The sequence below is a fragment of the Sphaeramia orbicularis genome, chromosome 7 (assembly GCF_902148855.1).
Source record: "Sphaeramia orbicularis chromosome 7, fSphaOr1.1, whole genome shotgun sequence".
Taxonomy (NCBI): Eukaryota; Metazoa; Chordata; class Actinopteri; order Kurtiformes; family Apogonidae; genus Sphaeramia; species Sphaeramia orbicularis.
Genome location: NC_043963.1, coordinates 25075292 through 25087352, shown reverse-complemented (window position 1 = coordinate 25087352; position 12061 = coordinate 25075292). Strand labels below are relative to the sequence as shown.

At 40.4% G+C, this 12061-nt stretch overlaps 1 protein-coding gene across 6 annotated transcripts in view; it reads right to left on the bottom strand.

Moving 5' to 3' along the window:
* Positions 1-676: 676 nt before the first annotated feature.
* Positions 677-12061, bottom strand: part of magixb (MAGI family member, X-linked b) — a 43658-nt gene continuing 32273 nt past the window's right edge. For 4 of the 6 annotated variants that reach the window (XM_030137801.1, XM_030137799.1, XM_030137800.1 and 1 more), the window contains 5 exons: positions 7273-7473; positions 6201-6277; positions 5929-6075; positions 5101-5239; positions 677-4175 (listed from right to left, as the gene is read on the bottom strand). In XM_030137801.1, the coding sequence (XP_029993661.1) occupies positions 3016-4175; positions 5101-5239; positions 5929-6075; positions 6201-6277; positions 7273-7473 (1724 nt within the window). In that variant the 3' untranslated portion in view covers positions 677-3015. Of the gene's footprint in view, positions 4176-4687; positions 4792-5100; positions 5240-5928; positions 6076-6200; positions 6278-7272; positions 7474-12061 lie in introns of all 6 variants that reach the window. The other 2 variants (XM_030137804.1, XM_030137805.1) reach the window with 2 other exon arrangements.

The window sequence follows — 12061 nt, the reverse complement described above, 5'->3', positions numbered from 1 at the left end:
AAATACACTGTGATGCAACACAGGAAGCATCATGTGGAACATTTATTGTGTGACCAATACTCTATAAATAAAATACATCTTAAGTTGCTGAACCAGCTTAACTGAACTTCCACGCGCAAATATGTCATGGTGATTTTAGTTGAACTGGAGCCAGTCATGTTTTAATGCAGTCTCTATGGTTTTACTGCGGCGAACAGAAGGATGCGGCTTTATAAGACAACATGAGAGGAAGATAAGCCTAGGAGCGATGTTATTTTTAGTGACAGTACTTAAGTGCTCATATCTGAACTGAGACACGATGCTTATAAATTCACCCGCCGTCTTGCCTGTATTTCACAGAGGGGAGGCTATTCTGAAGTACAGTACAAGAAACTAATATTAGACTGTGAACTGAGACTCCAGAAAATGTAAAACCTCTGTTCTCGCAAAAAGCGGGTTAAATATTTCATCTGGAAGAAGTGATCAGATTTCTTTGAGATTTTATATTTATCTCATGGGATCCTTAATGTCACACGTGCGCAAACACACACACACGCACGCACGCACTTTAAGCCTACCCCAATCCCATTTTCTTACTTTATATATATGCTATAAAATTCTGCTGCCATCTGCTGTCCATTTAAGGACCCTTCTGGTATCCAAAAAGCAATAAAAGAAGACACACATGACCGCCGAGGAAATTGTTTCAGCACTTTATTTGCAGTTTTATTAGAATTTGTTTACAGTTCCGCCATATATTCTCCCAAATGAAAGTCTAAAAAAAGAACATTAGCAAACATTATAAAATAAGTCTTACATATAGGCTACCAAGCTACACTGTATAGTCATTGGTTGGGGAATATGGATTGGTCACTGTACTACCATGTGCCATTCTGGGCAGCACAGCGATGCAAATAGGCAGGGCACATTTAATTTCAGTTCTTCAACATGGGTACGAACAAAGGACTGACTTCACTTAGAGTGTCAACCTTTAGATAATAATGGGATGATAACTTATAAGAGCTATAACAGTCTGCGTCTCCTGATGGTGTCATAAAGAATCAACATAACATTACCTCAACATTATATGAATACACTCTGCATTATGAAAGGTGTTGTGAAGTCACTCTGTAGCTTTTCTTCCTAATGGCTTATCTCTACAGCAAAGTATCTGAAAACCTGAGTATTTCAAAAAAGATAATTTCATAGAAAAATAACATCTCACAGTATCCTTTCAGCTTGTTTTTTTTCCATAACAGAATTGTTAAAAAGAGAGCAAAATAAAAATGATGTGCTATTTTTGCCATCTCAGATGCAGCACTGAGCTCAGACTTTGCAGAGGCTTATTATTATTTTTATGGATTTACAGTAAGGGCCTGTTTTGGCATGACTGAAATTACTAAACGGCCCGCCTGCTTCTCATACGACGAACCTCAGAGTAAGGGTTTTCACAGTAAGAAAAAACAGTGGTTAAGATAAAATGGTTTATGTTACCAAGGCAACTGTACGTGGCGCAATGGGCACAGCACTCTCTAGAATCAAGATAGTGGATTTTTTCTGACCCCAGATACACAATAAATAACAGTACTTAAAAAATATGCACTCTAGATGCACACTTTTGGCATCTTTTGCTGACTTTTGAAGAAGGGTACGACACAGAGCATCCTAATCCACACTCAAGCAGCATATTACAAAACATTCATGTATGAATAGGCCAGGTACAATATAGTGAGTCTTCAACCTTCACAAAAGCTATATACCAATTTTAGTTGTTTTTCATGACACAGTATTAAATAATATAGATGGGTAGCTGTTTTATGTTATATAGAGATATAGTGCATATGTATATATACTTGTAATCATAATGTATTACATTACAGTAATACAAATAAGGGCTTGGCTCCAGTTTCTATAGTATTTACAATAAGTTCTGTCATTTATTTCTCTACATATATTTACAGAATATAGATTTCACACCTGCTGTCAAAAGGGATCTGCAATAAACTTTATCACAATCAGATATTCAGATATATGGAACAACATTACAAGTCAAGGCAAGTATCCACATGTATAACAACACAAAGAGACAATTTTACAAACATTTTACGCTGTTTACTCTCAAACCAGGTCAAGGTGGTACAGTGGATATGGATGGCTGATAGTCTTGGACAGTTGCATCATTATTGCTCAGTAACTCCATGAGGTATAAGTGAATGTCTATGCAGTCTTTGTACAGTAGGGGGTACTTCAGGGATGATAGAGTAGTAGATGACTAGGGGGTAGGAAGTAGGTTAAACCAAGGTGTCATAAAAACCTTGTTCTGGAAACATCTGTCACGGCAGCTGTGGATAGATGCTATAAACTATAGAGAGGAGTGCAACATAAAGAGGGCAACAGGGCCTCAAAAAAGAACAGTGTCCTTCTGAATAACTGACTGAAAGCTACAGTAGGCAGGAATCACAAAAAAACTGGCAGATTTATTTTCTATCTTCAGAATAAAAGTAAAGACAGTGTAATGCTGTTTCATGTGAAAATAAGTGAAGCCAAAATATGGCAGGTAGGGGAGCTGCCACGTTACTTCTCATCGTTACAGCTGCCGATCAACTCTACTTTCTAAATAGATTGGCCAAAAACCTCTATCATGGGGGAGATTTCTAAAGACTAAAACAGAACTAAGAGGAGGTGCAGAATCTACTTCCAGTTCAGACACTTGAATTAAAATATCCTCAAATGTCGTCATGGAATCCCCACCCAATAACACCTAAAAACTGCCTACTGAAGCTTTACTTTCCTACTGCTTGTGGATGTCATCACTTGAAATATTGACATTTAACATCAGCCAGAGGTCAGCTGTAAAAAGGCACAAATATGACTTTATACTACAGTAGATATCAGAGTGACTGAGGAAAAAAGTGAGTGTCCAAAGTGTGGGTAGCTGCAGAAAAAAAGTTGAGCTGTAACAGTGTGAAACTGGCCCTCAAAATGACTGATAACTGAGTAACAATCAGCCGGTAAATCCACTACTTCCTGGTTAAATCAAGATACGGTACTTCCTCCTCCTCTCCGTCCTGTCTGCAGCCCAGGGTGCCTGTTCTCCCCTACCACCTGAGCCACCCTCTGCCGGCTGGGTGTGAGCCAAGGTCCTGGCAGCACCGCCGCTGTTGGCCTGCCTGCTGCTGCTGTGGCAGCCAGAGAAAGGCCTGAGATACTGGCAGCAGACACGCTGCCGTCAGATTGGCTGCCTTCAGACTCTGACTCATCGACCCCCAGCTGCTCTATGGACAGTGTGGAGGTGAGGAAGTTGAAGGGTTTTCTCTGTGACACTAGATCTGTTACAGCAACACCTGGTAAAGGCCTCCTCACAAGCTCACTGTGCGTCTCATCTGCCTTCTGATCCCAATCTAACTCTGTTTCTCCATTCTCACCTCTATCATCCTCCAATGACTTCTCCTGCTCGTTGGCACCCTCACTGTCTGGTCTCATGACTTTCTTCAGCTCTTTGTACTCTGCTGCCATGTCCCAGTTTTCATCCTCCTCCTGCCCCTTCCACTCTTGTTTGGGTCTGGGCAGCCTTTGGTCAGGACTTGGAATGGGTAAGACAGCATCTTCTTCAGCCTCTTCTGTCTCTAAAACATCTGTCTCCTCTACCTGTTCTACTTCCTGCACCTCCACCCTTTCTGCCATGTCCTCCTCAGCCACTTCAGCCACCTGTTCTTCGCTCTGCTCAGGCCCTTCCTCCTGTTCAGGCTCTTCCTTTTCCTCTTCCTCTTCAATCTCTGCCCTCCTCACCCTCTCCTCACTCCTGCTTCTCCTCTGTCTGCTTCTGCTCCTCCCTCTTTCCCTTTTCCTCACTCTCTCTGTCCCTCTCTCTGAGTCACTATCGTCATAATTCCTGAGGGCATCTCTGGGTAAACTCCGAGATTCTCTTTTCCGCCTCCTCCGCCTGTCCCCCCGCCTTCCCCTCTCTTCCACCGGCTCAGAGACGGGGCTTTGTAAACCTGAGCGTCGTGCTCCTTCTGAGCCCCCTCTCCTCCTTCTCCTCTCCTTTCCTTGCCCCTTTTCTCGTTCATGCGAAGACCTGCTTCTCCTCTTGTGTTCGGAGCTGCGCCCCCTCCGCCCGGTGGAGTCTACTGCAGCCAAACCCTGCTCCTTGGGGTGACGCAGGAGGGAGGGGGAGATGATTCTGTGCTCACGGCCTGGACACACATTAGATGGGAAGAGGACGAGAGTAGAGCAAAAAACAGTCTGAATAAACAGGTATGAACCACAAAGAGCAAAATCTCTCATAGAAAAGGTTATGTAATCTGTTACTAGAGCACTGAATTCCAGAAAGGATTTTTGTAAGAGGTGCATCAGGTCCTCTTGTGTAACAACAGCTGCTTCTCTATTTTAGCACAACGCTTAGGCAACCCATCATTAGATATATGACACAAATATAATTATGAGTGTTCTGTATTATAGTGCAATTATGCTTTCTTTAAATTAGATAATCCAGTTCACTTACATCATGTGAAGCTACAAAATTCTGATTAGACTGGTTATGATTAAGCAATGTAAAGGAAACAATAATTCAGCACAGTGTAAATTAGATTTCCAAGTATTTAATGAAGATCTCAATTGAAGCTGTAAAGTAATTATCATTGAAAGTGAAGATAGCAGTGGGGACTGAGTAGAGGAATGTAGAGAGACAGAAAATGGGAGAACTAACAGGAACCATTACCAACCGCGTATTCTCTGTCCGTCCAATGACATAGAAGCAAGGCTCGCCTAGCTTGGAGTTGGTCATACAAAGAGACAAACTGGAGAGCTCCACTAAGAGAGAACAGAGGGGAAAAAAAGGGAAGAAGGAAAAGAAACATGTAGAGGAAGAAACAAAGAAAGGGGGAGGGAGGTAAAAGCCCAGAAGAACAAATGAGCCAATAGGGTAAAAGGTGGAAAACATCCAAAATAAAAGTCAAGGAGTAAAAAGGTACAAAGTGTTTTAGTTAGAAACACTCCCACAGAGATGTTATAAGAAAGGCCACCAAAAAGAAATACATCACACACCAAAGACAAAGGTTTCCTCATCTTGTAAATGTCAAGACCTGAAATACATGGTTCTGACTTCCTGCTGTGACTTACCATAGTCAGGCACGTAGCCGTTCCCTCTCTTCAGGACCAGGTGGATGTGGTGTCCTCCTCTACGGATCTGTTCGACGGCCTGACTGTGGGTCATTCCTGCTGTACTGTCACCATTAATCTCCACGAGCTGATCACTCACCTGAACCCAGATCACATAAACATATTACATTTGCTTAAAACAAGTTACCAGTAATCTTTTCCTATAACCTAATATTTACAATTTCATGGCAAATTACTTACATATATCATTGTTTTTAGCTGGTTCAGAAAAAAAATCACATAAATAAAGAATCTTAAGTGACTTTTAGTTGTTTCCTCTTTCCTCAGAGGAGAATATTGGGCCTGTGGTAACATTGTTCAGTTTTATGACAACTATACACAGCATACTACAATAAATGTACAATAAATGCCACAGCAGTGATTAAATTCACACCAATAAACCTGAGGGTAGCTGACAGTTAGCTGGGATTCCTTCTGATTGGTTAAATGTTTTCATGTTGAAGATTAATGCATGGCATGAGTAAATAAAATTATTAATCATATTAAATGTGCTCCTGGAAGCTTTTTACAATGGGTTCGTTGTGTATGTTCTGCAGGAGTATGTGGTATTTGTAATGAAAACTTTGGTTAGACATAATCTGCTACTGGAAGCGCAGACCTTGATTAAATTTGAGTTTTGCTGACACAATAAAGCCCTGAAGCAAGTGTATAGAAGTGAATTCAAACAGAAAAACATTAGGAGAATAATAAAGAGACAGTGACATTCAGAGGAGACTAGATTTATATATGCCAAAAAAAGAGTCAGTAGACTGCACAGATGAGACAGACCTGCATTTTTTGGCTCCGTGAGGCAGGTCCCCCCTCCATCAGTCCCAGGACGTACAGACCCATGTTGTACTCACTGCCCCCTCGCAAACTGAAGCCAAAACCTGATGGCCCACGATCCAGGTCCACACTGTAATACCTGGAATCACGCTGTGAGGCGAGCAGAAAGAGAAATAAAGATGAGGGGTACTCATCTTGAATGATGACTGAGAGATTACATGAGGTCAAGTAGATGAGCTCAAGTGTTCACACACAAATTATGCTGCTACTCTCACCTTCGGACGTGACCTCTGACCCTTCCTGCTTCTGTGACTGGAGTCAAATTCAGCAGTCTCTGAAAGGCTTGAAGAGTCTAATGAAGATGAAAGGTCAAATTAGACTTAACCTGAAATCCTACATTTAAATGTTTTATAGGTTCTGAAGGGAGATATAATCCAAATTACATTAGTTTGGTCTGAAAACTCTAATCTATATTGATTATTAGGATGATGGTCCAGGAAGGATATTTGCTGTAAAAATTAAGAATCTTAGTGTCAAATTTTAAAGCACACTATTGCCCAAGTTGTAATAAAATATTTTACCCCTTCTCAAATTGTTCAAATTGTAACAATTTGATTTATTATTGATAGATAAACTGGGACTCAGTACGTAATCACTGAACATGGTCAAAGGTGGTTGGAATAAAAAATTAAATGTGTCTGAAAACAAACTTATTCCAACTTTAAGGGGAACAATGTAAATCCAACATAAAAAAAAAAAAAAACAATACAGAAAGAAAGTACAACTATACAATATATCACTGGTAATCATTCTTTCATTCATCATTTTCACACTGTAAACTAGAGGGATTTTAAATAAAATGTACAACCAAATAAGTCTTTTCTCATTTCATAATTTCAGTGTTGAATTAGTTGTTAGTCATGACATGTACGGTGTGGGTGGGACATCGCACAACACTTCATGGTGAGGAGAGAAGAGACTGCATTATAGCCAAAGCAAAACAGTCTTAAAATTTACTTTCTTGCATTTAAAATAAAAAATTAGGATTCTAATAACTGGTAAAATGCAGAATATTGGATCCAATAATCAGCTGGTCCATCTATCCCCAGTTTCAAAGACTTGAGAATCATCCAGTATGTTGGCTGAAATATAATAATAGCTGCTATTACATGGTGGAATATTTTAAGAAAAACATGTAAATCACTATTTTTATTCATGTGCATTAGTTTTGATTATTTATAATGAATCTTTCTTGCATAAGTCATCTAATTTTCTTGAAGTGCAGTGTTAAATTACTGGAGTCTGTTATGCGTATTTTGTGTTTGCGTATGTTGCATCTGTGCTTACATGTGCTTGGTCGGGGTACGATCGTGAGGCGGAGAGTGTTTCCTGCTCGGCGTAGGATCTGAGCGAGTTCTCGATGAGGCAGAGTCACCACTGAGCGCCCTTCTACTGCCTCCAATCGATCTCCGGCACGAATCTGACCACTCTTGGCTGCTGGGCTGCCTCGACGGACAGTCACAAACCGGTGAGGGAGAAGGGAAGCAGCTGAAGGGAAGACACAAAACATCAAACTATTACTAATGACTTCAAGGTTTTGGCACTTGGGTTACTCCGAAACCCATACTGAGCATAAAAAAACTGGCAGCTGGGACACAAAAGTCCATCAAGTCCAAAAACTTTCCTTTTACCCAAAGGCAGTGAGTACTAAGTGGGGTCAAGTGAAGATAAATCTCAAAGTAGGAAGATTTATTTCAGCAGAGCATGAGCCAGAATTCCTAAAACAAGCTGTAATTAAGCTTTGGATCGTTTTTGGCCGGGTTTACCTTGTAAATTACTTCCTACAGAAGTCTTTCTTTATCACCTCCCCCACCGTCTCCTTGAAACACTCTCCTCCCTTCATCTCCACATCTATCAACCTATCTCTCCATCCGCTGACGCACCACAAACTGTTTTCACTGTTCAATAATTCGTCTTGGAGCACAAGCTTTCCAGCAATATTTTTTTTTTCCTGAATCTGTCAAACTGCACATGATAGGAGACTTCAGCTATTTAAACATTATTTTAAACAACCCCAGCAACTCCTCTTATTTTCAAAGATCTCCAACGTTGAAGCCTGTCTGCAGTGAAAACCTCCAGTGTGCCAAACACACAAACATACACTAACATTACTATTTTTATTTTTCGCTGGCGCCACAAAATATTCCCTCTCTGGGAAAAAGCTGTCTATCTTTGAGTTCTCACAGTACTTACTAAAGTCACAGATAATGAGTGTGTGATTCGCTTTTGTTATAATTTGACTCCTGAATCCAATGCAAAAGGTCTTATGTGCTGTGGAGTCAATTTCTCTTATCTTCCATAAGATTGGTTGCACTAAAGTTGGTCACTTTCTAACAGTGATGAGAAAAATATCAAGCTGCCTAAAAATAAATTAATCTCCTGCACTTGCTAAGAAAGCTTCTTAGACTTTCACTGCTGGACTGTCTACCACTGTCTGCTTGGCTTCCTACATCTACCCTCAGCACTTCCTTAGTAAACTCCCCATTACTCTGTCCCTGACCCTTTTTAAGGGCATCCTGTGCTTTGGTGACAGCTGGCTCCTCTCGAGCCTTGCCAGCGTCCTTACATAACCCATCAGGCAGCATAAACATTCTGAAACCCTCTTCCAGCTGAGGTACACAAAACCTAGAGAAGAAGGCTAAAAATAGCATGTTTAAATCATAAGTCAAATTACATGTGTAAATGCATCTAATGTTTACAGAGCATCAGGATCTTGTCAACAGACGGAAACTTCCAACTATGTCAACTGCAATGACCCATGTGTCAGTTACAACAGAATGGTGATCCAGTTAAAAGGTACAGCCCACAATTCACAGCCCACAGACACATCTCCAATCTGGGACTAATCTGGGTGACCCAGGCAGAAACGGCAATCAGGTCAAATCAAAGCCAAGGCAGCTTTGCAAATAGTCTTCTTATCATGCATAATACATCAGTCGTACATCAACAGTGGCCAAACACATAAATACACATGCAACACCCGTGCTAAAACACACAGCAGTGGTGCGCACACACTTGTGTGAAACCACACACATACCGCGACTCACGCAGAGGGATAGAGACAGATGTACTCAGCCACAAATGCACAAACATGCTCACACATTTAAAATACACACACATGCATTCAGATGGACTGCTTTATATCATAGTGCCTTTTCCTCTGGCTCTTTATGTTCTGCTGTCCAGAGTAATCCCACTGCAGTACACCCAGCAGCCAGCCAGCCCCTGACGTGCTGCACTGATCACCGCTCAGGAGTGGTAGCAGACCCCCTCCCCGCCATCGTAAAATCCCCCTCTGCAGCTCAGATGCACTGGTCGGTGCAGACATCCCCACAGCAGCCTGCAGATGCTCACTACACGTCAGGAGAGAGCACTGTTGATACTGTGCAGCAGGATCATTCATAGAGTGAGTGCAGGTTAGTGGATGCTAAACTCAGCAGTGATAAACCTATTTTTTCATGTATCTTATTAATAGCGTCTACAAACAGACCAGCATCATTTATTTTTGCTGCTGCAATCATCAGTCAGTCAGTAGCCAATTAGTATTACTGTAAAATACCCATATTACATCACACCAGTTTGATCAACTATCTGACCAACATGCAAGTCTGAGCTTCTAACTTTCATAATGCAAATGTCAACAGTACAGGACTCCCTGTGAGTACTGTCAAGGCTAACTTTAAGCTGTATGCAATTAAAAATCTTTAGCTAAAATATAAAACAGAATGTAAAATAATGCACCAAGACAGCACCCTCCCATTTTTGTAAAAAATTAAACAAGTGAAACAAATAATTACGTTTAGATTCCTTCACAGTTTTCAAAGCAGACTGTAGTCTCTCCAGCATGGCTCTTTGATTAGCATGCACAAAAAAAAAAAAAAAATCCTAAATTCCGTTTAAGGCAGGTTGAAGGTGTTCAGATTCACATGTAACGGTCAACAACTAAAAGACAGGTTTGCTGTCCCTCTGTGGCTTTTCCCTCTGTTGCTCCTCTGCGAGGCAAATGTGCAGTGTAGCATTTCTCTTAAGCATTCAGAGAGCGATGGAGAGAGCAGGAGGTGGAGGAAAGGGAGAGATAGAGGGAGAGAGGGAGAGTTTTAATCTTTTGAAAAACCAGACTGGACGCTTTTACTGCAGAGTAAATGGGTGTGAGAGAAAGGGAGAGAGTGGGCGGGAGCTAGAGAGGGAGAGAGAAGAGCAGGGGAGAGAAAAAAAGATTGACGAGAAGGAGAAAAACAGAGAGATAGGAAAAGAAAATTAAAAAACATAAGAGACAGAGGGGCTGTCTGTGATGTGACGGGACTGAAATGAAGGGGACAATAAGGACAGATTGAACATAGAGGTTGGGAAGGGAGGGACTGTCTCTGTTCTTTCTGTGCTGCAGAGACAGGTGCACCTACAACCTTAATCTCACCATGAAAACATAAATGTGTATTCACTTGGGCCATAAAGCAAATTGAACTGCATCAAACTGGAACAGAGGGCAGCCGATAGGAGACACAGGAGGGGAAGAGGATGCAATAGATCATGTGGATGCTGCGGTTAACCTGCTATTCATAAGCACGACTCTAAAAGCTAATAAGGGCAGGACGTGTTGTCTTCCTGGACAGAACATAAACAAGCATCAACGTCCTGTCAGGTCAGAGCCGACAGAGAAACAAGAGTGAGACACTATAGATAATACTTTTATCAAAAGGACACTCTGAAGGGGACAGTCGTGCTGACTGGAAATGAGTACGTGCACATATAAAATCTGTAAATCTCTCAGTAAAACCAGGCTATCAAGTGTCACACATGAAATCCTTATTGATCCCAATGAATGTCACCATATGTACAGTGATCTAAGGCTGTGCAACATGCTTGTATATCATGTGATGACAGAAATCATCTATCATCTTTACTATGCGGAATCATTTATTTTGTTGTTGCACAAATCAGCCTCTTCACTGTAACATTTTTTGTCACTTGGATTCATACATAACATCAACGTGACCCCACAAGAAAACTGAAGCAACACTGAATCCATTTTATCATCTACTAAAGAATCATGTCAAACTGCTGTGTCTAGTAGATTGTAATTGATGATAAAGGACAATATTCAGTCATTGATCATTAGTTGACTTAAACATGATTTAATTAATTCGTCTTGTTCTTTTATTTATTCTCAACTAGTGAGTTACTGTACTTTTCATTATGTCTTACATCGCTCTATTTTAAGTTTTAAAATAGAGCATTTAAAATTTATTTTATTCCTAGTGTTTTTAATCTCAGATGGTTTCTCTTTTATTCCCTGTGTCTACCTTTTTATGCATAACCACACATATTCTGGTTAAGTTTTATATGTTTGTCTTACTTTAAAACAGTGTTTACAGCGCTACACAAATAAGTGGGTAGTACTATTATTGCTGCAACTACAGATGAAAAGTGTTTTCTGTTAATATATTTTTTGTATTTACATTAATATTTTATACTTGTTTATATGTTTCATTCAAAAATTGCACAAAGTCTCAGAATAAAAGGAGAAAACAATAAAATATGAGTAGGTACCTTTTGTTTGTCAAGTATATAAATCTAAACGTAGGAGGAAATTGGCCTTTTCCTGTTTTCATTTTACAGTATAATGATATATGATGAGTAATTCATCATGAAAGCTCTTCCATACTTTGAGTTGTACATTTAGGATAACAGAACCACCCAATGAAATAAAAACACTTCAGAAGAGGAGAGTTGACGATACATCCTGACTCATCCAGAGGTCTGTGGCCACAGTGACCACTTTTTAATATGTAATTATCTAATGGCACGTCTGTTCACAAGGGCATCCAAATAAAACTCGTTTTGCCGGGCAGTTTACCAAATGTTTCCACTGGGCCAGGAAAGTTCAGCTAATGCTGTGCAATGTCCATCCAGCATTAAAAAAACACTGTTTAAGTCTAATAGGATAAAATATAAAAACCGAACAATAAAATAGACTGTCCCACTCTCCCTGAACCAGCTGGATGAAACTGACAAATCCTAGCACTATCCAGTTAGGTTGTTTAAGATAGCCTCATAGCATAATTGCTTAAGTCATATT